The sequence below is a fragment of the Coniosporium apollinis genome, assembly GCF_000281105.1.
Source record: "Coniosporium apollinis CBS 100218 chromosome Unknown supercont1.94, whole genome shotgun sequence".
Taxonomy (NCBI): Eukaryota; Fungi; Ascomycota; class Dothideomycetes; genus Coniosporium; species Coniosporium apollinis.
Window position 1 is genome coordinate 168 of NW_006913356.1, and position 26,373 is coordinate 26,540.

Here is a 26,373-nt window from a genome sequence, read left to right on the forward strand (position 1 = left end):
GGTCTAGTTTGACCCCCGACCAACCGTTTTGAACCCTCCGACGGCGACGGACGGTTTGTTGGACACGCTGACCTCAACACCATGCTAAAGCTAGTATATCTCGCCCGCCTCGCCTGCTCGCTCTTATTGGGCGGGCGACCGATGTTTAAGGCTCCAGGCGGACGGGCGAACCGGCCCCTTACCCGCTAGCCCGCCCAAGCCCACCTGGATCTTTACGAGGCAAAGCAGCATGCGTCACCGACCAGCGACTCGTGGATGGAGGGTGCCTGTCAAAAGAGTTGAAGTGGCAGGATGGAAGTGAGACTGCGATGAACAGACTTGCAAAGGCGGTGTAGCTGTGGCGCCTGACGTCGAAATAGAACCTCGCAGCTTTGATGAAGGGCCTCAAAGCTGGCAGGTCAGAATTACGGCGGGAAGTGAAGAGAATGGCACATGAGACGACTCTGAGGACCGCCGAATAAAGAACGAGGACGTGCTTAGAACGAGTACTCCACATGTTGCGAGGGAAGGTGAATCGATTCAGGGGCGAGAGGGAGAGATTCAGAGGCAACTCCCTGTTGCCTCATAATCACGCTCTTGTGTAGATAGCGCAGGCCTTGTGCTCAACAGATGTGCAAGAAAGTCATCGTGTTCTGCTTTCCTACAAGAATCTCACTCCCTACCACCAACCCTCCTCTCCCAGTCCTCACCCACCCTAATTCCATCACATACCTCCACGCCCTTCCCTAGGCCCACTATACTCGACTCCTCCCACCACCGCTTCTCCTCATCACGTCTACCCTCCTCTTCGCCCTCATCCTCCGTATCAACAAGTCCCCCCAAACCCGCAGCATCACCTCCAACAACAACCACAACCTGGCCCACCCAGTTCTTCACATCCTCAACGTTCTTGCCATTCTCGCCAGACAGAGCCTCGGCGAGGTACACGATATCAGGCGCAAGGTGCCTTAAGATATGTACGTGTCCCGTCGGCGTCGTGAACGGCATGACCATGGTAGGCGTCTCGAGGAGGCGCAGCGCCTGCGCATGAACGGTGTGGTACAGACTCGAGTCGGCGTCTTTCGCGGACAATGCGGGCGTGGTTGCCGCTGGGGTGTATTGTGTGTCGAGGGATGCGAGTTCCTCGCCTGGAGTCTGTGCTGGGGTCGTGATGGCTGAGTAGGGGGAGCCGAGGGAGGAGGTCGGTTGGAGGCGCCCGGAAGAGGATGGGCGGGAGGTCTTGAGGGAGGGGGCATAGATGAGGATGAAGAGGCGGGTGGTGGATGGGTCGATTGCGGGGAGGTGGGAGAGTAGGGACTGTAGAGATTTAGCTGCGGCGAGCTTGAGGAGAGGCGAAACTGGAGCTTACGGCGTGCTCGGTGTGATACGCGCCCTGCTCTTCCTCGTGCAGATCAGACCGAGGAGAGTCAGCAGACAGCACGACAGCGACAGTCTTCCTGCGGCCGCCAGCCGGCGCTTTCGAGCTCGTCTGTCCGCGCATCGACGCGCCGAATGCTTCTACCTGCGTCTCTACAGCCGCGGCACTCTGGCTGCTCTGCGCTTCTACGCCCCTCCGTGCCCGCTCCTCATCCCACCTGTTATGATCGCCATAGGCGTCCTTATCCTCCTCCTGTATAGATGACAGCGCGCCGCCAACCACCGCCCCCGCCGCCGCCACGCCCGCCGCAACCTTCCGACTCGCGCTGTCAAACACCTGCTGCGGGCTCGGCGTCCTTCTTATCGCGCCGGACATGCGCGCCATGAATCCATCTTCCCCTTCCCTGACCGCCCCCTCCGAGTAGCGCGCTTCGGTGCCGTAGCTGGGAAGAGGTCCATGCTGCCGTTCCCCGTCTTCGCCGTAGCTCAGTTCATCATCGGAGGACTGAGGGGGATCGTCAGAGTCTTGTCGCTCGCTCCATATCCAGGCTGCGAGGCCCGCGGACGCGACGGTCACGGTCAGGATTAGGGGGACCCAGTAGCCGAGAGTTGTGCGCCGGCTGGTAGGGCGGCGGGTGTCGTAGCGGTCGTAGGAGAAGGACATGGTGGATTGGGGGTGTTTACGTGCTTGGACAGGTCTTTGTCATGGTAGAGGATGTCGAGTATAGCTGGTGGCTGGAGCTGGACAGCTGCTGTAGAGGGGGCTGGTGGTGAGGTTGTCGAGCTCCATAGGGAGGGAAGGTTTGCCGAGGCGCATCAAGTGGATCAAGTGGATCAGCACATGAAAATCGACAATGGTCTGAGTCAACATCACACTTTCCTACCACTGCACCATCTGTACCTTTCTGTCTCGAAAACCAGACGGGTTGTATCAGCGAACTACGTGGCGGAGTGCGACCCAAACGAAGCCAATCTCAAGCACTTTACGCAGGGAATCGGAGCAACAATTCCGGATACACATCTAAACCGCTACCCAAGAGGCCATGCCTCACGCAACCATGCCCGCCCCGGGCTTCCAAGCGCTGATACTATGCGGCCCCGGCGTCTCGCTGAACACCTTCACCTCGAACCCTAAGGACTTCCCCAAAGCGCTTGTACCAATTGCAAACCGGCCGATGGTATGGTATCCGCTGGAATGGTGCTATCGACTGGGCATAACAAGTACGTCCACGTACGTGTCGCAGATATCTGGTTCAAAGGAGCGCCGACTAACTTGGCGAGCTTCTAGACATCCTCCTGATTACGCCTCTGGAGTCGTCGGCTGCGCTTGAAGCAGCGCTGTCGCAGAACCCACATTTGACCTCGCTGCCCGCGCCGAAGCCGGACATCCTTGCGCCAGAGGGCTTGACACAGACAACCAGCACAGGGGAGATATTCAGATTGCCACAGGTACAGGATGCCATCACGGGAGACTTCATTGTGCTACCATGCGACCTCGTCTGCGAACTGGACGGCGCCTCTTTACTGGAGGCCTGGATGATCCGGGAGGCCGGGTTAGGTGGCGCGACAGGCGGCATCACCGAGGAAGGACGACTCCTGCCCATGAGCGTAGGAGGCGAGAAAAGCGGCCGAAGAGGTGGGCTGGGTGTCTGGTACCAAACCAAAGGGGAGGGCAGCGTCAAGGGCGAAGAGACGGACTTCATTGCTACAACCCCGTTACCAGAACCCATCGTCCCTCCTCCAACAGGCTCGCTTCGCCCCGACCTTGCGAATCTGGTGTACTCCGTCCCCACAGACACGCTGAACGATATCACCGAAGCACACAAGAGCTTCCCCGTCCGGCACTCCCTCCTCCGCAAGCACGGCCGCATAAAGATGCTCTCCACCCACCGCGACGCCCACATCTACTTCTTCCCTTTCTGGGTCCTCGAGATGATGAAGCGGAACCCCAGATTCGACAGCGTGAGCGAGGACGTCGTGGGCTGGTGGGCCAAAGCCGGATGGCAGGACGGACTAGGCGACAAGATCGGCCTGCGCGACATCTTCGAGAAGTGGGCTGGAGACTCCGACAATGAGGATCCGCTCAGCTCGAGCGGGATGCTTGATGAGAGAGTCAATGTCGCCGGCATGAGCAGCACATGTGCCACCGCACCAGCAACGCAGGACGAACCGCGACGCTCGTCAACCACGCAACTTGCCTCTCGCGCAGGCTCAGCAACGCTCATCGCGGACACCCCAAAGCCCCGTCTCACCGTTCCCCCTATCCTCGCATACGTTCATCCATACGTTGAAAATGCCCCCCTGATCCGCCGCGTAGACACCGCGCCGCTGCTCCTTAATATCTCACTCGCCCTGGCCAAGCAACCCGCCCTCGACACCGTGGGCCGCGCCTTCACGCCCCCCTACGCTCACGCGTCCAAGATCGCGCATCCGGAATCTATACCGCAACGCTGCCGCGTGGATACCGCGGACAGCCTGCTCGCGGAGAACGTGACCGTTGAAGAGAAGGTGAATATCAAGGAGTCCGTCATTGGCGCCGGGTGCAAGATCTCCGAGGGCGCGAGGCTGCTGCGGTGCTTGCTCATGGAGGGCTGCGAGGTGGGCGAGAACGTGCAGCTTACGGGGTGTATTCTGGGGAGGCGGTGTAGGATTGAGGGGGGTAGTGGGAAGGGGGAGAATAGGACTGTGCTGAAAGATTGTGAAGTCCAGGAGGGGCATGTTGTTGAGTGGGGAAGTGAGTTTGACCCTTTTCCCTTTCTGCTGAGTTAATGGGGGCGCGTTACTGACTTGTTGCGTAGCTGAGGCGAAGGACGAGAAGTTCATGCGGTTCGAGGGGCTTAGTGACGAGGGCGAAGGCTTCATAGTGGAGGATGAGGAGCTAGATGATGGTGCCGCGGGTGACTTCATGGCATGAGGTGGCTTTGTCTCTAGGGCTGTCTCTGGTCGGACATCTCAGCTAGTAGCTAGGGGAGATGCTGGGTAGTGCGGGAATATGCTGTGTGACTGGGAAACTCATGAGAACTGATGGTGGAGTGTCACGCGAGCAATGGATGGTGTTACGATCGGAAGGCACATTAGTTGAAGCACTACTAGAACAGAGAGGTTTTATGCACTCTCCATGAACAGTGGTCAGTTCGATTTCAAGGAAATTTCGTTCCAGAATCGAGGATCTTAGAAAGCCGGCCCGCCGCCCCAGGCATCTAGAGATGATTCAACCTGCCGTTGCTCGTCTGCCTCACCGATCCCCAAGCTCTCGACCAAATCCCAAAACTCGTTCCGCGCCCTGCCATCACGAAGCCTGTCTCTTAGGGGATCTTTGCCATCTCTGACATCCTTAACAATAATCCTGATCCTCGCCATATCCCCCACATCCGCCAAAGCCCTAACTACAGTCGTAAGCGTGAACCAGCTCGGGCTCTTGCGCTCCCGCCCCATGCGCGCAAGGAACGTCATCATCCTGCCCACCTCCCCGGCACGCGCGTAACCCTCGACGAGGCGGTCGAAGAAGATCAGATCCGTGACGCCGGATGTGGTCTCGATGTGGCTCCACAACGCGTCGACTGCCGCGATGTCCGGTGGATTCTGGGAAAAGTAGTGGGTGATGAGCATGGTGTAGATGTGAGCGCTTGGCGTAATTTTGCGCTGGCTCATGTAGTCAAGTACCGCCCGAGCGGCCGGCAGGTTCTCATGGTGCTTTAGAAGGCTGTCGATAAGCGTGCTGTAGACCCAGGCGTTCTCTGGGAGGCCGTGGGTTTGAAGCTGTCGGAGAGTGGATATGACCGCCTCTCGCTGTTGCTCCTGCGGCATGTCACTGAGGGCAGAAGCACGGAAGACGTGGTTCAGGATGATGGTGACGGTTGCCACGTCCGGCTGCACGCTCATGGTTTCCATCTGCTTGAGGAGGCGCATTGCTTCTCGAGCGTTGTCGCTTTGCAATGAAGCCCGAATAAGGATATTGAACGTCACTGCGTCAGGTCGAATCCCGAAAGCGTGAGCCCAAGCGAGTACATTGGGGACGAGGTCCTGCTTTCTAGTCCGCATGAGCGCCGTGATTACGGAGTTGACAGTCTCAACGTTCGGCTTAGCGACATCCGGCGGGTCTCGGGACATGGAGATGTTGCCATTTCTTTTGGTTTGACGACTGCGGGCGGCTTCTGCATAGATCCGGCCCATCTCATCTAGGACCTGCAGACCACGTATGTGGTGGCCAGACAACATCAGGCTTTGTATCCGTACCGCCCAAGCATGCGCATCTGGACGAACTCCAGAGGCCAGCATCCTTTGCCATATCTGTTCTGTAGCTCCAAAATCCTTAGCTTTGCCGGCGCCATCCATCATGGCGGTCCAGGTTGCAACGGTCGGCTGTACTCTGTTGGCAATCATAGTGTTCCAGACGTCAACGGCCTTGTCTGGCTGCCTGAGATGCATGTATACCCTGAGAACGGTATCATACACTCTGGTTGGGATAATGGTCTTCGGTAGTCCATCTTGTAGTCTAGAGAACGCTTGTTGTACATCTTGCCATATCATTTCAATATGCCGTACGCTCTGGGCTTCAATTGCCCTCTCAAGGCGCTTGACAAAGAAATTTTCCAATCGTTCCTCTGCGTCACCCGGAGGAGCAATTGATGCGCCTTCCGCTGTGGACGAAGATTCCCCTTGGTTTAGGCCAATGATGACCATAGCCCGTGACTCGAACGCTTTGCATTGTGAGAGGAGCTCATCAACGCGCTCCATCGGCAGATGAGCCGATTGTAATTGGAACCGGATGCGAGAAAGAAGAGGGTCTACTCGAATACCCGGAAGAAGGTAAGCAATGTAGCGAACAAAATGCTCATGGTCTGATTCTGACAAGTCCGTTGTCGTTCCTGCGCCATCTGACTGGCCAAGCAGATTGAACGTAAGAAAAGCGGCCGCCTGTAAATCCGGACTGCCCATTGCAGCCGTGCCAAATCGGGGCGCAAAACGGACCAGTCTCTCCCCGAAATCCCTGGATTGATTGCTCCCAGACAACCTCCTTGTCCATCCACGAACATCCGGAAGGCCAGGCCAAGCATTGGGCGGTCCCTCAGAATCAGTCGATTCAGTACTCTTAAGTCTTGCAAATGCTGCAAAGAGGGCTTTCCACAGTGCAATCAGCTCCGCGAAAAGAGCTTCGCTTCGCCGTGCTGTGGTGGCGTCATGTGTCCGCACGCTGCCAGCTGCCGCTTGTGTGAGAACGAGCCATATGGCGTTTGACCAGAGCTCTGGGCGCATGATTTTGAGCTCTTGATACTTGGCGATTAGCACGGATGGACTTGGAAGTAACGTTGCTGACTCGTTCTGTTGATGCCATTCTTCTACTATTGATTTGAGGAGTTTCTGAAATATTGAACCTCGCAACAGCTTCCCGAGGTCCTGGAAAGCAAGGCGGGAGGGGTCGAGTTCCTTTTGAGCATCGAAGTATTTTAGGAAGAACTGCCATGCTTCTCGTGTGGTGTGCTTCGGATCGCCAAGAAGCTCTTCAAGACGGGTAGCTCTACCGGTTACCTCGCTCTGGGATCTTGTGGCCTCAGTTCGTGCCGACGGTACTGCTAACGGAACAGATTCCTCTGGACGTATGTTCGATCGCAAACCCCTCGAGTAACGGCCAACGATAGGCTTGTCTATATCCAAAAACAGGCTCTCCAAGTTCGGATCCTTTCCTCCCCGTTTCTTCTGGGGGTGACGTGAAGTTTTCCATTTCGAACTCGGCGTTTGCTGGTGCGCGTTATCGCCCGCCGAACCAGTTCGAGGCTTGCTTGCAAAGTCCGGTGACGGGGTGAGGGAGATGAAGGAGGCTCTTGGTTGCCATTGGGGTTTAGCAAGCTGGTTTGCACGCCGCGACAAGGTCCTTCGGCAGTGCGCACATATGTACAGTCCGCTCATACTCGACCTTCGTCCGCAACAAGCACGACACCATACACGAGGCCTGCAAGTCTGATGAAGTTGAAGCGCGTCGGTGGACGCGCCAACATTACGCCGCCGCCAGAGCCAAAGAGGAAGTCCGCGATGCCGAGTGCCAAGATAACGCGGCTGATGACGCCCAGCCGAAGCCAACGCCGCGGAGACTCTCAGCGCCAAATTCAGGGTTGCAACTCTCGAACTTTTGAGCTTGGGGATACTTAAACCATCGGCCTAACAGTGGCCATGGAGAGGAGTGTTTCTTGTTATATGCAACATGACTACTCTTGAACCACGGTCGCCCTACTCCCCGGAAGAGCTCGAGAAGCTCTATCCGAAGGGCCTCGATTTGAAGCTTGTTCAGATCGTATGTCCAGCAACTGGGCTACCGCGCCCAGCCCTCTTTCGCGAGGTATTCGAGGGCTATGGATCAATTCGGAAGCTAACAGTATCTCCAGCTCCTCCGCCATGGTCAGTCAAGCACTCATCCGAGGTAGCCGTACTGACAGCGGAAAGGCGAACGAAGCCCTGTATCACCACGTTTCCAGAGTGTACGTTTACTTCCGGGCCTCGGGAAGTCCTCTGCTAATCATTGAGCCGCCAGACTGGCCTTGCCCCTCGTATGTCTCGTAACCTGGCGCAACGACGTTCTGCTCATCACTCTATCAGATTGGCCGTACTGCAACGCAGCTAGGCAGATAACGAGCGTCCTCTTGTCCGCAGCCCGCGACAAGGACGTGTCTCAATGGGACGAGCTCAAGTACAGGCGAAGGCTTGAGACGTTTGGTGTCGATGACGGGCCTGTCGTAGCATCTGGACCCACCGGACAGTTCGATGCAATCTGGTACGGAGATATTGTTCAGGCTATTGTTGCCATGCATAGCTGACCACTTGTCTGCAGCCAGCCTGGCGAGTTGACCGACAAAGGTCGCGAATCCACCCTCGCGCTCGGTCAACGCCTGAGACACCTCTATGTAGACCAGCTAGGTTTCATGCCTCGGTTGATCTCGGACAGTGATATGATATATCTACGATCGACACCTATACCACGAGCGCTCGAGTCTGTGCAACAAGCCTTCTGGGGCATGTATCCTCCTTCTGCTCGCACAGCATCCTTTCCCGTCCCGACGATCCTCACCAGAACGCCCGCAGACGAGACGCTGTACCCGAACGACGGCAACTGCCGGCGATTTGCCCAATTGAGCAGGGCGTTTGCACAAAGGACGGCCGATAGATGGAACGATACGGATGATATGAAGTATCTCACTAAAGTTCTCTCAAAATACATGCCAGGCAACACTCCAGTAGCTGTTGACTCTCATCCGCGCCTTTCGGGTATAATGGACACGATCAACTCTACGCTCGCGCATGGGCCTGCGACTAGATTACCTGATGATTTCTACGATCCAAAAGTCCGCGATATCATTGAAAAGATCGGGTGCGAAGAGTGGTTTGCCGGCTATGAGGAATCGACCGAGTACCGCGCTCTAGGCATAGGTGCGCTGGTGGGGGATCTTGTCTCCCGCATGGTCGGCTCCGTGGAACGAACGGGCAACGACGGTCTTGTCGAGATAGCCGGTGAAGATGGCGCGCTAGGCACGGGCAGAGGTGGCGAGCACGAGATCAAATTTGCAATGAGTGGCTGTCACGATACCACTCTTGCGGCTCTGTTGGCATCTCTCGGAACCTTCGACGGCAACAAGTGGCCACCCTACACATCGCACATCGCTCTCGAGCTGTTCCGTAACCGCACAGAAACTTCAGAAGTGCCCCCGCCAGTTACACGGCCAGACCGTACGGGCGAGCAGCCAGAGAAGGTTAGGAGTCAGGGCTGGTGGGCAAGGTTGTTTGGATCGAACAGAGAGCTTGCTCCAGGGCCGGAGGAGGTTCCATCTCAACTAGAGGGCATCGCGCGCAAAAGAATGGATGAATTGACGGACGATCAAAAAAACCAGTTCAAAGGATACTATGTCCGCGTTAGGTACAACAACATGGTCATGCAAGTTCCGGGATGCAAGCCGCAAGGGAAGCACCTGGAGGGAGACGAGAGCTTTTGCACCTTGGTAGGCTGTTTCTCCCTCCCGTCCGGTATCTCTTCTCAAGACTAGGAGCTAACTTGCATGTTTAGGAGGCTTTCAAGGCCATTGCGGACAAGTACACGCCACGCAATTGGAAGGCGGCGTGCGCATCAAACATGGATGACTCTCCCTTCCCCTCGAAGGTGGAGCCTGCTGGCTACGACTAGGTCACCGTGCTTACCCCGTCATGGGCCACACGAGGGACTTGAAGAAACCCTAGGTTTAAGCTAAATCCACACCCAAAATGACCTCAGTCTGCAGATTATAGGCACCTGCACTTAGCGCGTGGATGCAACTCAGTAGTGTTCAAGTAGTCAGTCCGGCATATTGTAATGCTGGAACCAAACTAGAGATTCTAGATGCCAACGACATGTATCGAACAGACGCGCAAACGCCAGCCCGGGCTGTGCCGCGAAGAATGACGCGGACACCTTACTGAGAGGCAGCTATGTGTGGGTAGTGTAGGTACCAGTGGTGACCGTGTTTCTGGCTCAGGACCAGGAACGAAGATCGAGGCAACGTCGGATGCAGGGTGTCATGCCGCGCCAGGCGCCACTACCTTACATACTTCAGGGCGGGTTACAGCTCGCACCACCCACAAAAAAGTTCCGGGCACCCACGGATTAACCTTTGGGTGGGCCGAGCTTTTTCGGATAAACCTCTAGGTGGGCTCAGCTTTTAGCCTAAGCAGTGCACATGCGATATATATATAATGAATAAGCGCTATATATGCACTTTATATATATCTATTATAAGTTAGCGGTTAGCGGTTAGTAGTTAGATAGTTAGGTGATTAGCGGTTAGAGTAGTTAGGGTTAGCTGTTTAGAAAGAGTATAGAAACCTATTCCGACTAATTATAATCCTAAACGGTCTAGGATTAGTATATATAATATATAGGAATTGTATAAGCGATGTATATACACCTTATAGGTGGGCTTAGCTTTACTAAGGTAAGCTCTAGGTGGTGCCAAGTCTCAATTTCTGGGTGCCCGGAACTTTTCTCTGGGTGCCGCGAGGTGTGTGCCCACTTCAGGGCAACGCTGAGGCTGATCACTGCGGGGTTTTCTGGCGTTTCTGGCACTTCTCCGATTGCGTGTTCCCCTCCACACCTCCTTGAACCTCCACCGAAGCCTATTGCTCAACATCACGCCCGCTATCAGCCATGATATCAGAGCAATGCGCTTTTTCCCCCATCCAGCCCCACGCGACTCACAATGGAGCCCTCCTGGAGGTCCCGTTTTACTGCGGACGATCTTGCCATCTCTGACCAGCCGTTTGCCCCATTGCGCAACCCGTACCAGCCGGCAATTGGTCGGTACACCGGGTTGATCGCTCTAGCCCCAGCCGCTACGCAACAAGCAGATTCTTAAACCGACAGAATCTAGCCTCAGACTTTGCTCCGATTCTTTTTCCAGCTCGAACGCTCAGTCACAGCAGATCTTGGAATACAGATTGCGACTTTGAAGCTTCAGCATCAGCATCAGCATCGACCATGTCGAACAAGCCGATCTTTGTAGCTACCCATCCACGGGCATGCTCGACGGCATTTGAGCGGGTAAGTCGTGCAGTCGAGCTCCAAATCTACCGCAAAGCAGTACCGCTGACTGTCAGCCTCTATCAGGTCTTCATGACCCGCAGAGATACCCTCCAATGCGTCCACGAACCTTTTGGCGACGCCTTTTATTTTGGCCCTGAGAGGCTCGGCGATAGATACGAGAAAGATGAGACGGCTAGACTAGACAGTGGCTTTAGCGAGAGCACGTTCAAGACAATTCTTGAGAGGATTGATAGTGAGAACACCGAGGTTGGCCTCCCTGTTCTCGGAGCGATTGTGTTGCATTTTCAATCCTGCTCGCAAATTTCAAACATTCGTTTAGTCGTTTGCAGTCCGCCCGCAATCAAATCGCGTTCATCGCTGAGAGACCTTCATCTGCGCTTTCCTCCTGTGACCTGTCGCTTTTACGCGTTCCTTCTCTCTTCTCTTATCTTCGCCCCTAACTCAAGCCATCGTTACCCTCGCGCAATACCCATCGTCCCACCTACAGACCGCAGCTCAACCTGCAGAGGACCACTCGCCACGCCTTTCTCCTTTGATGTATCTTCGTCAACGGACAGAACCTCTCCTTGGTTCGCCTGATCGGGCACGAACCGACTTCGTGCTCCCTGCATTTACTTACCCTAGCTCTAGGGCAAGCGTATTTTCATCAAGGACATCACCTACTACCTTGTCCCTCCCAACGGAAAGCCCGCTTCCATCGCGCCTTCTTTGGTCAGCTACAAACGCGGTGTCGGTACCAACGGTGACTCGAAATCAGGTTTGGCCACCTCCGCTCCGGTCTCGGGCACCGCCGAGCCAGTGAAGGAGAACGGTGTCTCCAATGGCACCAAGTCAAGCCCACCCCATCCCTATCCCACCGTGGCGGAGCCAGGCAACCCGACTGTCGTCCCGGAGGCGCTTCTCCGCCAGTTCCACTTTACCTTCCTGATCCGCCACCCTAGGAACAGCATCCCGTCTTACTACCGCTGCACCATCCCGCCTCTAGATGAGATGACCGGCTTCTACAACTTCGATCCCTCTGAGGCCGGCTACGACGAGCTCCGCCGCGTGTTCGACTACCTCCGTAGCATCGGCCACATCGGGCCGCACATGGCGGGCGATCAGGGCGATCATAGCAATGGCATCAACGGCGTCAACGGCGTCGAGGACGGAGCCCATGACGCCATCGAGATCTGCGTCATCGACGCCGACGACCTCCTCGACGATCCTGCCGCCGTCATCGAGGCCTACTGCAAGAGCGTCGGCATTGACTACTCACCCGAGATGCTCTCCTGGGACAATGAAGAAGACCACCATGCAGCCAGGGAGGCATTCGAGAAATGGAAGGGCTTCCACGAGGACGCCATCCATTCCACGGACTTGAAGCCCAGGAAGCATGTAAGTTGATCCACCTACAGCCTGTCTAAGATGCAAACAGGTGATGCAGAGATTATGGCTGACCACTGTTTCGAAAAGAAGAAAGTCCCGAAACCGGATGACCAGCTGTACGCGGAGTGGGTCGAGAAGTATGGTGAGAAAGGCGCCAATGTCATCAGGGATACTGTTGCGAAGAACGTGGAGGATTATGAGTACTTGAAGCAGTTCGCTATCAGGGTTTAGGATGGTCGCACGGCCATTCAACATGGCTGCCTCACACTGAAATTGGGTAACGGGAAATTGTAACGGACTTTGGATCAGGCTACTGGGAAGGGTAACGAATCTGTTATATCTCAACAAGCTCTTTGGTTATTTCTCACGCCATTCGGGGCTACTTTAAAGCGCTCTCTGTATTTCTCAACTTTACTTCATCGCCGGTCATTACAAGTCAACTTGCCCTTTTGATCTTGCGGTCAGACTATATTTTCAGTCAGTTGCTCACGACATCCATGGCTTTGATACTGCAGTGTTTCTCAGCCAGCTTGTTCGTTCGCTCTGTAGTCAGTCTTTCGTGACTCTATGAATACGGTTAGATGAGATACATGCAGCCATGGCAGAAACGAGTCGACTACTAAGATAGACCGAAAGTCCCCATAATATCCGTGACTCTTTTCCAAATGGTAGAGTTCTTTTTCCAAAGTGATACTTAGCTTGACGGTGATCGCATTCTCTTGGAGAATTGAGTCCTCATCTTACCTCATACCGTCGACGGTTGTAAGAATACTTGCATACCTGTTCTATATAAACAATTCCATAGTCAAAGTGCTGCATGACAGAACTGTGATATCCCTAATAAACAGCTTTATGCTTCCGCTTGGTTCACCGAGGATGATCTTCGAGAAGAACATGAGTGGTTTCTGGTAGGGATTTTTACAAAGTTGGAGGCATAGCGCCACTTGTTGGTTCCAATCCATAGTCACCCATTCACTGCTATTTTGATTCACCATACGGTTGCCACAACAACCTGTTTTGTGAGATCATATGTTGGGAACAGCCCTTTCTCATCTTCCTTATGTCACTTGCCGCAGTCACCGTAGGATCCGACACACATCACCAACCGCACCATCAGCAACATCAGCCGCCATCATCGCGGCCAGACACCACCACCATGCCTCCAGCGGCCTACTCACCGCACCAGTCTAATCTCCCGCCCGCCCCCGCCATGCCACCATCCAGCGCCTCAGCCTCCACCCTCTCCACCCTCTCACCACCACGAGACCGCCGCCGCAACCCACAGGCCGGCACCACCAACCCCCCTCCCCACCATCACGCCTTCCACCTCCTGCACGCCGCCTCCACGCACCTCACGACGCGCGTTCACGATGCCATACGGCACTTTCTGCAAACCAGCGCCGCGGAGCGCGGCGTCGACCACTTCAGCACGACATTCCGGATCCCGCTTCACTATCTCCCCGGGGCCTCTGGCATAGTCTTCGCGCCAAAGGTCCTCGCGAACGGCGCGGACATGCTCGCCTTCTGCGACGCCGAGAGCGAGTTCGTGTGGTTCTTGTGGGCTGGAGAACGACTTGGTGGGAGGGGGGGCCTTGAGGCGTTCCTGCAGGGGATGGTGAACACGGGGGAGATTGTGTGGTGTGGGGAGTGGGTGAGATCAACTCCTAATCCAGATGGCTTCAGCGGGGAAGAGTGGACGGATTCGCCGTGGCATCGCTTTCTGGGGCTCTGTCGGCGCGCGAAGATGGAGGCGGAGACTGCGGCGAGGAATAGAGGTGTTGAGACTCAGAGACAGACGTGGGTCAGGGTTGTGCCATATCGGTTTTTGAAGGGGCAAGAGGCTGTTGAGGAGGGTGGGGAGGAGAATCCACCACAGCACGTTCCGGGGAGCTATCACGACTTCGATTACGGGTTTGGAAAGATTAGAAAGACTCCCAGTTCGGAGAGTCAACGGGTTGCGGTTGGGATCGAGGAGAAAGAGGAGGTGCGGAAGGCAAGATTGAGGAGGGAAGAGCGGAGGATTTAGATTGTGAGCGATGAAGAGAGCACATCGTATGGGAAGAGCAAGTGTTTGGAACGAGCTAAGGAGTTTGGAAGCGCTTTTGGACGGGTTCTGCTGCGGGCCCCTTTTCGTGTGCCGGGTGACTTGCATTGCTGGGATTCAGTGACAGGTTGGGGAACTTGGTGGACTTCGACGCCCTTAGAGAACAGCAGATCATTCGGAGAAGAGAAAACGCTTTGAAGGAACTGATCCAGGAGCGTCTGCTGGGCATGGTTTTATTCCCGCTCCATGTGCTAGCGGCGGGAGAAGCGATCGGTCTCAACATCACAGCACGTTACCGACAGCGCAGTGATGATGGCATGCTCCATGAAAGGTGTCGGTGCTTCTCGAATATCGTGAACAGTATGTATTGCTCAGCGTAGATGTCCAGAGATCTGTGTATCTCAGAAATATGGCCCCGCAATATCGAAACCGCCAGCCATCCATCCGCACCACAACCCTCACCAGCCTCCTACACTCCCTAACCCCTCCCGCTCAAAGCTTCGAATCATGACTCATCTTTTGCCCGGCCTTCTGACCCCGGTTCATGTTCTCCTTCTCCTTCCGCTCGAGTTCCTTCCTAGTCTCTTCTCCGCGCTTCTTCGCCTCCGGATCGTTCGCGGCACCGCGATCCTGGTCCGTAGGCTCCGAGTCTGCTGCTTCGGCCTTCAGGCTCGCGGGATCGCCGAGCTGAGAGGGGTTGTCGGAGGAGAGCTTCTCGGAGGCCATGCGTCTAAGTGTCTTGGGAGGTTCGGAGTCGTTGGGTGGAGACATGATGATTAGGGTGACGTGGGGGATCGATTGGTGCTGGGATGTGTTAGCGAAATGAGAGCTTCGGTTGGAGAGATGGTGGGCTTGGAGGCACTCACGATAGATGAATTGGTGTTTGATGGATACTCGGACTTCAGTATACCAAAGCAATGGCCTTCGGGCAGGAGGGTGGATTTTAGGGAACTAGATAGAATGATTGTCCAGAATCTACTGAGGAGATCGTAACAAGATGGCCGCGTAGCTATGCATCATTGCACCGAGGTAAACCAGGTACCTCTGTGGATGCTTACCGTGGTTGGCTATGACGTCTTTGATATTACCAGGGACACGTGAGAGGCCTGGACACGGATTCTGCAGCCTCAAAGCTCCAAAGCGACTTTCGATTGCCTGAAGCTACCATTCTGAGTGCCTGTAAAGTAATTCAACGTCGCCAGTGCAGATCTACGGCCGGCGAAAAAGGACAAGGAGGTTGATATGACTGCAGCTAGCGGCGCTTGGATCTCCTGCCAAGCTGCTATCCTTGTCTTCTGCTGGTGTATAAATGTCGGTGGCTCGGTATCTGCACGGTAGCTGCTTTTGGTACTGTATATATATACTTGTGGGTATAAAGCTGTGCAGCAGTAAGAGTAGTAGAGCGGAGACGTCGAACCAGTCTGGCGTTACAGCCGAGAAGGAAACAACGAAAAATCAGAGCGGTAAGCATCCGGAAGCTCAGCCGACGCCTTGAAATGCTACAGATAGGGAAACAACCAGATGTAAATGCTCCAACCCCCAACAAATAACCTCCAGACACCAACCGTGCAAGACCGGAGAACAGAAAACGGCTCTCACGACTTTCCTCACGCTTCCAATCTCTTCGTGCCACCACCGCCCTCTATTCTGCCGCCATGCATCCTTCTCCCATCCACCCAATCTCCACTCTTTCCTCCGCTCTTGCTCACAACCCTTACACCGTCAATGACCATGCCTCTGTCCACTGCCTTGCACATATCGAAAACCGTCAGCCCAGCCACACTAACCGCAGTCAACGCCTCCATCTCCACACCGGTTTGCCCCTGGCACTCGACTCTCGCTTCGATCTTCACGCCGCCGAAAGCTTTAAGCCCGCCCTGATCCTTACCCACCTCCGCCTCCCCGCCCAACATCTCGTCCAGCCACATATCCACAGCAACCTTCGTGATCTGGATAGGATGGCAGAGCGGGATGAGAGTAGGCGTGGCTTTGGCGGCCATGATGCCCGCGATGCGTGCCACGGCGAGCACGTCCCCCTTCTTGAGCGCGTTGGCGGCGATCAGCAGACAGGGGTCGGGGTTTGAGAAGCGGACTTCGCCGACGGCGATGGCGACGCGGTGGGTGGTGGATTTGTTGGTTATGGCGACCATGTGGGCTGTGCCGGCGGGGGTGAGATGGGTGAGATGGGGCGTCGGAGTTGTTTGGTCTGATGGAGATGTGAACGACGGGGATGACGAAGTATGGTCATCAGACGAGGCTGTGGAAGTGGTGTTGGTGCTCGAGGATAAAGACGGTGTTCGAGTCTCATCGAGACGCCGCGCGGACGAGTGAATAAGGCGTGGCCGCGGAACGTTAAGGTGAAAGCGCACCAGCGAGTCTTCTCCACTCATCTTGGCTTTAGTATCTAAGATGGTGCTTATACCACCTTTGTGAGGCCGGCCCAGTCTGTAGCGCGTGATTTTTATTGGTTTACCCAATTTTCTCACATGCTCGATCAGCTCGTCGTCGGTAGGCCTCTTTGGCGGGTTGTCCGGGGGTTTGGTACGGTTTACCATGGAGTAGTGATTTTGTGCGTTCTTTACAAGCTCCTCTTTCGGGTCGACATGCTCGGTTTGAGACGGGTCAAACGTAGAGTCGTAATACAACAATCTGATTGGTGTATGGCAGGTCTTCAAGTTATCGTGTTCCGGGATTGCACTGTGTGGATCCTCTTGTGTTTGTGTGGGCGATTTCTGTTTCATACCAGAATGACCGCCATCTATTTCTCGTAACGTACGAGGAACCCATCCATAGTTGTAATCGTGAAGCAATCTTCTCTCTTCGCTTCCCCGGATTCCGCGGCCTGACCTTCTTTTCTTGCTTTTCAAGCACCTGATAGCGGTCGAGGGCTCCTCGTGTTTGATCACCCCTGGAGATATTTCATCCATCTCAGCTACGGAAGCGACTGCATGCGGCTTGTCAGCCGTATCGTGGACTGCTGTCGTTGTCGTATTATCGACAACTGGCATAGCTTGCGTCAACTGCACCAGGCCAGCTCGTAAAGCACGAATGAGGACACCAGCACGTATCACCTCTTCGTCTAGGCTACGGAGAGTCTGCTCGCTTTCCTCGACCTTCCCTTCCATGCTAGGAATTTCTTGCCGCGCCCGCACAGGAAGCATGATTGCACCCAGCTGTCCTTTCATGCCGCGGATGGCTGCGTGGTTATCCCAGACCTTCTCTGCCAGGTCAAGGACTCGGCGTCGTACGTTTTGTAGTCGGGAGGCAGCCACCGCCTCCCCCCATCGTCTCCGCCGCTTTTCCTCTATCAAGCTAACGTACTTCTCGACGCTGTTGATCTGATTTTCAAGCTCTCGTACCTGACCGTCCCTCTTACTGATCTGCAGGCGAAACCACTCTTTCTTTGCCTCCGAAATAGCCCCATGCGCGAGGATTGTCGGCTTAGGGGCATCCCGTAACACCTCCTCAGACGCCGTTCTTCGCTCAATTGTCAGAGCCGGCTCCTCGCTGTTCTCACCAACCAGCATGTCGGGTTCGTTCTCGTCCGCTTTCGGCGCAGCCTTCCTCTTCCTCGTCGTCTTACTCTCCGTGAACGGATCTTCGGCAGTTCTGTCTATTAACGGTATTGCTGGCTTGGCAACAACTGCCCTGCGCTGCGCTGTAATATTGGTTCTTGTCACTCCCAGAGACGTAGGTTTGTTTTCATTCGCTTGTACCACGAATATTTCAGCTTCCGCCGGCTTGTATGCGTCCTTGTTCCCCTCAGCCGCCGCTTTCCTGTGACTGGTTTCTTCGCCCCCAGTCGACGCAGGTGCATACTCGGCGACGTCGTCAGTAGAGTCAATGAAGTTGTCATACAATTTCCACGGTTTGTCAGCCTGTGCTTTGCGTTGTGATTCAGTGTCCGGTTCCAGCGCTTTGGATGCAGCCGGCGAGCCGGTATGCTTGCGACGAATCTGGGTTTCCGCTTCATGCTCGCCGTCAGCTAAGCCCCTACCCTTATACTCCCCAATCTTCCTAACTGGCGGGTTGTACGTTGCGAAGCCCGCTCTTTGCTGGGCGTCGGTGGTGTCAGGTCCCTCTGTCCCGGCTCGCATCTTCCCAGATTTGGTCATCTCAGCTTCGGCAGGCCCGGTCTCCGTTTTCTCAACCGTCGGTTTTGTCCTCTCCATCCACGTACGCAGCTTCTCAGCTCCATTCTCCCTGGCCTTTTGCCTTTGAGTTTTCAGCAACATGGCTTTCGCCCCTTTAGCTTCCGCAATGTCCCTTTTCGTCCACGGAGGCTTAGGTACAAAGATCGCAGGATCCGGGTTGTGGGTTTGAATCCAGGCTGTCGTCAATTCAAACGCCTCTGAGTTAGCTGCCCACTGCCTCCATAATTCCTGCTCAAGCTCGTCACGCGAGCTCTCAGCCTCCGCTTTCTTGGTCCTCTTTTCCTGCGGCTCCTGCTTCTCAATGCCCCCCTTCCCAGCCTCCGTCTTCTCTGCCTCCGTCTTCTCTGCCTCCACTTCCCGCTCCCACGCCTCCAAAACCGTCATTCTCCGCTTGTTTCTCTCCTCCATCTCTTCATCCATCTTCGCCTCCATCTCCATCTCCATCATGCGCCCAATCGGACCCGCAGCCTCTCTCTTCTCAATCCGCTTCATCAGGACGTCCAGGCGTGGCTCACGAACCCCCTGCGTATCGAATGCATCGTCTTCTTCTGACATCTCTCTTCCTTTTCCGGCAGCTCTGGCTCTCAACCGCTGCTGCCGCGTCAACCTCGCCGGCGGGTCTGGTCTCGGCTGCTCCTGTTCCACCTCTTGCTCCGGGGTTACTGCAGCATCTTTCCACAGCGCACCCTTCTCCCCCATCCCCTGCTCCCCCTCTTCCATCCCAACCATAGCAGCCTCATCCGCCGCTACCATCTCAGCCTCATCACCTTGACGTTTGCGCTCCGCCCGCCTCGCCGCCCTCTCCGCCGCCTTCCTCGCATACTCCTCTTTCTTGCTCTCCCCCTTCCCAGCCCCCCCTTTTCTACTATCCCCGACCCCAATCACACCTCCCATGCTCTCCCACTTCCCTTCCCTGCCCTCCCACTTCCTAGCCATCTTCGCCTTCTTCCGCTCCCAACCCTTCCCGGCGACCTTCTTCCACTGCTGGCCTCGCCCTCCCCACAGCGGAGCTGAGTTGTTGGTCCGCCGTACGAGGCCCTTGTTGCGCTGCAAGTTGCGTGTGTCCTCGGCCTTTGCTGCTAGTTGCTGGCCTGAGGTGTGCGTGGGAGCGGCGTCGACGCTGGCGGAGCGCTGTGAGAGGGATGAGCGGAGAGAAGAGACCCAGGTGGTCTTAAGACTGGGTTTCGCGGCGCAGGAGGTGGTGGAGAAGTGGGCGTGGTGTGTGAGCGAGTGAATCGTAGGGAGGCGGTTGCTTGGGAGGAGGGTTGTTGAAATTAGGGTCCACGGGGATGATGGCGCGGCTATGATGTTGTAAGACGTTCGGCGTAGAGATATCCGCGGAGGGAAAGGTAGTTTGGCGGGCAGGCGCTTGCCTTCATCTACCTCACCTGTCAGTATACGTCTGGCACGTGGATGGTGACACGATTCCGGGCTGTGAGAGGGACATGCATAGCTTTTGTAGACTAGATACACCAAAAGATGGTATCGAACGCCGACCAATGCCACACAAGCCATGATTCCGTTCCCGTAGTGTCCCTGTCCCAACCAGACTACGACATATCATGACCAGACCCTGCGTCGCTTCGTACCGGCATTGAAAATCGTGACCCAACTCTGAGACATGAGGATCGGGAACTCACCCACCAATTAAGATCATCGGCCTGTTCTTCATGTTCTCCAACGCTCCCATCCCTGCATGCTTCTCCTTCTTCCTCTTAACCGCCATCCCAATCACATCCAGCAGCTCTCTCTCTCTTGCGCTGAAGCCCAGCGGCGTTTCCCCTAGCAAACCCTGCCGCCTATCCATCTCGACTTGCTTGAGCGCTTCAAACGCCTGCTCATCCATCGGCAGCCCGCTGTTATCTTTCCTCAGCAGGTCCCGTAGCGACACCTCCGCATTCCCAAACAAACAAACCTTCAAGTTCCCATCGCTCGTGATTCTCAGCCTATTACAGCTCCCACAAAAGTTGTGCGTCATACTCGTAATAAACCCCAATCTACCCACAAACCCCGGAATCCCAAACGTCTTACTCGTATCATTCTTATGCCCCTGCACCCTCCTAACCTCGGGATACTTCCCCCTGATAATCTCCAGCATCTCTCGATACGGCAGCATCTTCCCCTGACTCCACCGATTCCCATCAAACGGCATATACTCGATGAATCGCACTTCGATGTCCTTATCGCGCGTCATCTCCACAAACGGCAATATCTCCCGCTCGTTCAGCCCGCGCATGACGACGCAGTTAATCTTGAGCTTCACCCCCGCGCCGAGCTTGTTCATCTCCAGGATGCGCTCCACGCTCTTCATCACGGCCTCGAAGCCGCGCCGGCGCGTCATGATCTGGAACTGAAACGGGTCGAGCGTGTCGAGGCTGAGGTTCACGCCTGTGAGCCCCGCCTCTACCATCGCGTCGAGCTTGCGGTGCAGGCTGATGCCATTGGTTGTAAGAGCCAGCTCTTTGAGGCCGCGGGAGCGGAGGGCGCCGATGCTGCGCATGAGGGGCAGGATGTCGGAGCGCACAGTTGGTTCGCCCCCTGTGAGGCGGATCTTGGTGACGCCTTGGGATACGAAGAGGGCGGAGAGGTAGGTTATTTCGGGAGTGGTGAGGAGGTGGGAGGGCGGGGAGAGGGGGACGCCTTCTGTGGATTGTCGACATTGTCAGTGTCTGCTGCCGGGGATGGGGGCGAGGAGGAGAGGGGCGGAAGGGAAGTACCCTCGGGCATGCAGTATAGACATCGCAGGTTGCAGCGCTCGGTGATGCTGATGCGGAGGTAGTCGTGCTGGCGGTTGAAGGTGTCGGTCAGGAAGTCGGAGAAGGGCTTTGCGTGCTTGAGGTCGTCTTTACGGTTGCGTTCGGGTTGCTGGGGAGGGAGCTCGATCGATTGGCTGGGAAAGTCGACGACTGGCTCCTGGACAGCGGCTGCGGTCGCGATTCCTCGTGTTGTCTTGTATTGCCAGCGTTGTGCTCGAAGTATACGATTGCCGCATGGCGTAGATAGCCGTTTTGCGCACCGCACGGCGGCCACGCCGGGACGGAGGAAGAGTGGCTCGGCCATTGCTCCAGAGGCTCAATTAAGGGCTCCAAGAGGCTAATGTTGTCGTCTTCAACGACAGTCGCATGGCGTTGGGGGTTTGAGAGTGTCCATGGTGGATTGGAGAAGTTCTAATCCCAGGATGCGATTCCGGTGGCCTCCGCGGCGATGGCCGAGGCCTGCCGGACCTCCGCTGAGGCCTGATCCACAAGGACGCGGGCCCACGTATCGTTACAGACGGAGATCTCACAGCACATTTCAAGAATTATCAGTACAGTGCCACGTAATGCTGCGTCTATCGCTGAGATGTGATAAGGTTCCTGCATCGCAGGGTTATATTAACCACTATATGAAAAAAGGTGACGCAGAACGCCCGCTGAAGTACTAACCCTCACTCATTGAGTTCCTATTTGAGCATAATCATAAAGAAGATGTAGCGCCTGCAGCGCCTGAGATATGCTCCTGGACATTGTCCGAGCTATGTCCTTCAACTCCATCCTGGAACAAACTTCTCACTCTACCAAAGGACGAGCTACACGTCGCTAAGCCCTCCGGCCTCCTCCCATTTTTTCCCTCTTCTCCCAACTACATGCCGAAGAGCTACGAGGCATTCAGCCGCCGGTGCGGGACGTTGTGTTCTGTAACCGCTGGTGGACGGGCTCGATTCTCGCACACATCCGCTCTAACCGCTCCATCAAAGACTGTTCGGTGTCGTCACAGTCCTCTTCCGACGTGACGAGCGCGAAACGCGAGGATTTACTTGACTCGATAGTGATAGCTTTAGGTTCGGAGGCCGAAGTAGCGGAGGCAGGAACGGTAGAAGCAGGTGCGGGAGTATTGACGTAGAGAGCAAAACTCGGATTGCCGTCGTCCTCATCAACATTAGCATCTGAGAGCTCTATAGCTACCTCGGCCGGAGCCGAGTTGACAACTGGATAGTCATGCTTTAGATCAGACTCCGCCTCTTCGGCCTCGGGCTCATCCGAGTAAGCCTCGCCCTTGCCAGACAGCGCAGCAACGTCGAGAGGGGCAGCGGGGCCTTCGGGCAACTCCGTCACGGCAAAGACCCGCGGCTGCTGGAAAGTGAATGGAAGACCGTTTGGCATCGTCCAGGTGTTACCAAGATTGAGTAGGGACATGTCGAGTGGAGTCTCCGGAATAAGCGTCATGCCGACATGCGAATTGGTCTGATGGTGGCTCGGGGCCTGCAAGTGCGGCTGTTGGGCAAGACCGTATATACTTGAGTCTCTGCGGGCCGGGGCTGGCGTCGGAGCCGGAGCAGCTGAAGGCTTAGTAATAGACTCATCGCGGCTCAGGTCTTCGAGGAATGGGTGGAAGGCCGGGTGGCGGAGGATCTTCTCGATGAAGGCGCGAGAACGGGCATTCTCATCCATAAGCGCTTGATTCTGGGCTCGCAGTTCGTTGCATTCGTCATTCTTGTTGGCTATCTCGCCTTCCAGTTGGCCGATGTACTCTACGGAGAGGTATGTCAGTGTATGTAAGACGGAGACGACCAGTGTGATTCCATACCTTTTCTCCGCGACCTGAAAGCACGGGCGGAAACCTTGTTGCGAAGTTGACGCCGCTCTTTACTGCTGAGCTTCTTGCCTTCTTCACTGGCAAGCAGGCGTTCGTCCTCATCCATGTCTTCTTCGTCCTTCTTCATTCTCATGACATGAGGGAGCATGCCGCTCGGCGAGGCATCTCGATTCGACGAAACGGTGCTGGCCTGGCGGATCTGGTTCACCACACGTGCAATGGTCTCTTCAGTCCTAGCGTCGAGGGGTTGATTAGATGCGGATCGTCGTGTGGACTGGGCACGGGCTTGTTGCGGCGCGGCTTGCTGTTGTTGTAACCGCTGCTGCTGCTGCATCTGCTGCCGCCTTTGCTGCTCGGCCTGAGCTTCTGCCTGGGCCTGTGCTTTGGCGAGGGCAGCCTGCTGCTGGTGCATGCCGGGATAGAAACGAACGTTGACCGGCGGTGGCTCGTCCTGGCTGCTGATGGCACTGGGATCCACAAAGTCGTCCGTCTGCGACCGCTGAGAAACGTCTCCGGGCGGGAATAAGAAGGCAGGCATCGATGAGCTCGGCGAGTTCATCTCCATGTCCATGCCCATTCCGAGGCCGCTATTTGAGCCGATTCCGTTGAAACTGCCCATAAAGCTGGACTCGTCGAAGCCGGTTCCGTAGCCGGGGAACGACGGGTACTCCTGACTTGACTGGCTATTTGAGTGGTATAGGCCAGGCACTGACCCAATCGGTATGCCCGTCTGCTGCTTCCATAGTTCGTATGGATGGCTCGGCTTCGCTGGCGTTTGCTGGTCCTCGTTCGGGTCAAGATGGAGAACGGTCGTTGCCGGACTTGTAGTGGCGGACTGCGGGTTCGAAGCAGGTATGTTGGACGGATGAGGAGACTGTTGTAGAGCGTTGAAGTCGAAGTACGTATCGATGCTACTGTCGACGTTCTCGATCTCGCCGCACTGAGCACCGAAGGGCGCAAAGGTCATAGGAGCATAGGTCGTTGTCATCGTAGATGTCGAAAGTCCAGAAAAGGTGGTACGAATGCCTCGTCAGGCGTCAGTAGCGTTTTAGGTGACTAAGTGGTGGTCCTGTTGCTGTTATTTGCAAGAGTTGGCGACGAAGGGTTGGCAGGCTGGGGGAGCGTCGTAAGCTGCTCTATTTTTGCCGACAAGTACGGCCGAGCGTCCGGGCTGGGCACGGGCGTTGTAGAGAGCGAGAGTGAGAGTGAGTGGTGTCCACAACGGTTCCAGGCAGCGATACGGCTTCGGTGTTCTATCTTGCAGAGGGATGGACTTTGCGCTTTCCAGTGTCGAGAGTTGTGAAGTGCGAGAGCGATGGTTCTGAGAGAGGGACGGTCTTACTCAAGTTCCTTGGAGAGAGCGATGCTGTTTCAACTGTGAGGCTGTGCTTCATGCATCCCACCCGAACCTTCGGGGATCCGAGCGCAAAACCATAGATCCCTGTATCCACCCCTCCCGGGCAGACAGCGGCCTAAAATTGCCGCGACCCTATCGCAACGCACCAAGGAGCATCTGAAAAGTAGGTTGCCGTGCCTCGTGCGTGACCTGGGCGAGGCTCACGGCAACCTTCTTTTTAACATTTCCTTGCACCGCCCAGTTCAGGCTCCAGTCGGGGGAACATGCCATGGCGATCCTTCGGCTGCCACGGCTTGGCCACATCGACACATCCATATTTCTGCCCGGCCATCCGTGCCATTTTGATGAACCTCCTCGTGATATGAGTCTCAAAAACAACTGCTCTGCATCGTCCGCGGCTTGGACACCAAACGCGCAATTTCCAGCGCTATTCGATGCCGAGTGGAAGGATATAGGTGGGCTTGGCGACCGTGGACACCTGAGGCTTGGAGGCTTGGACTACGCAGGCGATCGGCGAAACCGAGTGCTGTGGAACGGAGCGGAAATGCTATCCAACCGGACCGGTCACGTGCGTCTCTCGAAGGCAGCTCTGCTTGTGCCTCCGTTGGCGAGCCGGACAGTAACGCTCCGCAGACTGGACCTCACCTGCATACTCCCTAACACGTGCGCACTGTGGAACACTCTCGAGACATCGGTGTAGCGGGGCTGTGGTTTCCTGAGGACGGACGGCGACACGACGTACAAGCGATCGGGATTTGTAGAAGCATTTGCTCGACTTATGGAGCACGCTCGAAGAAAGAAGCAAATGACCGCGCTTGCAGAGCAGTGGAACCACCTTTTCTCGTGATTACTCACCTCCCATAGATGGAGATCATGATGAAGATTATGAGATATGGGTGAGTTTTACTATAATCTAAGACCGATTTTCGCCCGTAATTAACGCTGGGGTGAAAGCTTTCGCAGCAATACTTAGTCGCGTTTTAGACTTCCCCAATGCCATTTTAAAATTATGAATAGCTATTAGATCGTGGTGCGAACGATGCTGGGATCTCTGACATTAGGATCAAGCTTTCTACGCTCAGCAGCCAGACTCACTAAGTTGTGCATATGAAAACCGTAAACGCTGCCAGATGTCGAACAGATCAGAGGCAGGCTTTCCCCTTAATCGAGTAGGATGCACAACATCGTGCATTTGCGCCCCGTTGTCCGCTAGAGGCCCTCGCGGGACTAAAGCAAGCATCGCGACAAGCTTTGTTGGTCTAATTATAATTACTAAGACTACAATACGGAGTTGTGGCTTCATGATGCTATGGACCTGGCGTTCAACAGCTTGAAGCGTCCTGCGTATGCATTACGTGCGGGTGGTCTAGGGTGTGTGATCTTCGGAGCTTGAAAAGACTCCCATTATATCGGCGGCGACACACGTTCATTCTGTCTCTGCTCACTGGCATGCATACGGTCATTTACGACAGGTGAATTTGTTGCAGTAAGGGACAGAAGTACAGACAAACTATTGAACACTTGTGTATGGGTGCTGATGCCAACGCTTGAAATACGGTGACACGAACAAATAGTCAATGGGATCTTACGCAACCCTAAAAGTTGGAAGACCTCCATAAACAAAAGTAGCGAGAATATAGTTATCTATAGCCATACATGCGTAAAGACGAAACTATGAGAAGAACAGCTGAGCTTTTGCGCAAGCAACGTTTATTCGCAAGAACAACAGAAAATGACTCTGAACCCCTGCCACCATGCATAAAAGGGAAAATCTGACTGTGGATCAACGCGAATCCTAGAGCGCCAACGACTCCGGTGCTCAGATGCCATGAAAATAGTAATCAACTGTCCACAGCTATTCCCATCAGTCTGCCCAGGCAGTCCCCAGGCAATAACGTTACGGCATAGTATACCAGGGACTTTATGGTATTGCGTCGCTGGTAGCCTCCAAGCGACCTGG

General features: G+C 55.4%; 10 protein-coding genes across 10 annotated transcripts; 4 read left to right on the forward strand and 6 right to left on the reverse strand.

Annotated features, from left to right (window-relative positions):
- Positions 1-651: 651 nt before the first annotated feature.
- On the reverse strand, positions 652-2,020 carry W97_09223 (uncharacterized protein; the record flags this gene model as incomplete). Its single annotated transcript, XM_007787085.1, has 2 exons — positions 652-1,296; positions 1,349-2,020. 2 exons carry the CDS (start codon positions 2,018-2,020, stop codon positions 652-654), a joined length of 1,317 nt encoding a protein of 438 aa, XP_007785275.1.
- A 394-nt stretch (positions 2,021-2,414) lies between these two features.
- Positions 2,415-4,270, forward strand: W97_09224 (uncharacterized protein; the record flags this gene model as incomplete). The annotated part of the gene is made up of 3 exons (XM_007787086.1): positions 2,415-2,577; positions 2,645-4,090; positions 4,155-4,270. The coding sequence occupies 3 exons, from the start codon at positions 2,415-2,417 to the stop codon at positions 4,268-4,270; spliced, it is 1,725 nt and encodes a 574-aa protein (XP_007785276.1).
- A 257-nt stretch (positions 4,271-4,527) lies between these two features.
- On the reverse strand, positions 4,528-6,093 carry W97_09225 (uncharacterized protein; the record flags this gene model as incomplete). Its single annotated transcript, XM_007787087.1, has 1 exon — positions 4,528-6,093. One exon carries the CDS (start codon positions 6,091-6,093, stop codon positions 4,528-4,530), a length of 1,566 nt encoding a protein of 521 aa, XP_007785277.1.
- A 1,462-nt stretch (positions 6,094-7,555) lies between these two features.
- W97_09226 (uncharacterized protein) lies at positions 7,556-9,523 on the forward strand (the record flags this gene model as incomplete). Its single annotated transcript, XM_007787088.1, has 7 exons — positions 7,556-7,645; positions 7,737-7,749; positions 7,795-7,829; positions 7,883-7,898; positions 7,948-8,122; positions 8,180-9,341; positions 9,407-9,523. The coding sequence occupies 7 exons, from the start codon at positions 7,556-7,558 to the stop codon at positions 9,521-9,523; spliced, it is 1,608 nt and encodes a 535-aa protein (XP_007785278.1).
- A 1,326-nt stretch (positions 9,524-10,849) lies between these two features.
- On the forward strand, positions 10,850-12,514 carry W97_09227 (uncharacterized protein; the record flags this gene model as incomplete). The annotated part of the gene is made up of 4 exons (XM_007787089.1): positions 10,850-10,912; positions 10,979-11,161; positions 11,546-12,292; positions 12,371-12,514. The coding sequence occupies 4 exons, from the start codon at positions 10,850-10,852 to the stop codon at positions 12,512-12,514; spliced, it is 1,137 nt and encodes a 378-aa protein (XP_007785279.1).
- Positions 12,515-13,493: 979 nt separating this feature from the next.
- Positions 13,494-14,309, forward strand: W97_09228 (uncharacterized protein; the record flags this gene model as incomplete). Its single annotated transcript, XM_007787090.1, has 1 exon — positions 13,494-14,309. One exon carries the CDS (start codon positions 13,494-13,496, stop codon positions 14,307-14,309), a length of 816 nt encoding a protein of 271 aa, XP_007785280.1.
- A 510-nt stretch (positions 14,310-14,819) lies between these two features.
- W97_09229 (uncharacterized protein) lies at positions 14,820-15,098 on the reverse strand (the record flags this gene model as incomplete). The annotated part of the gene is made up of 1 exon (XM_007787091.1): positions 14,820-15,098. One exon carries the CDS (start codon positions 15,096-15,098, stop codon positions 14,820-14,822), a length of 279 nt encoding a protein of 92 aa, XP_007785281.1.
- Positions 15,099-15,934: 836 nt separating this feature from the next.
- W97_09230 (molybdenum cofactor biosynthesis protein C) lies at positions 15,935-16,477 on the reverse strand (the record flags this gene model as incomplete). Its single annotated transcript, XM_007787092.1, has 1 exon — positions 15,935-16,477. The coding sequence occupies one exon, from the start codon at positions 16,475-16,477 to the stop codon at positions 15,935-15,937; it is 543 nt and encodes a 180-aa protein (XP_007785282.1).
- Positions 16,478-17,085: 608 nt separating this feature from the next.
- Positions 17,086-21,541, reverse strand: W97_09231 (uncharacterized protein; the record flags this gene model as incomplete). Its single annotated transcript, XM_007787093.1, has 4 exons — positions 17,086-17,169; positions 17,234-19,869; positions 20,126-21,124; positions 21,199-21,541. 4 exons carry the CDS (start codon positions 21,539-21,541, stop codon positions 17,086-17,088), a joined length of 4,062 nt encoding a protein of 1,353 aa, XP_007785283.1.
- Positions 21,542-22,128: 587 nt separating this feature from the next.
- Positions 22,129-24,023, reverse strand: W97_09232 (uncharacterized protein; the record flags this gene model as incomplete). Its single annotated transcript, XM_007787094.1, has 2 exons — positions 22,129-22,991; positions 23,048-24,023. 2 exons carry the CDS (start codon positions 24,021-24,023, stop codon positions 22,129-22,131), a joined length of 1,839 nt encoding a protein of 612 aa, XP_007785284.1.
- Positions 24,024-26,373: the final 2,350 nt, after the last annotated feature.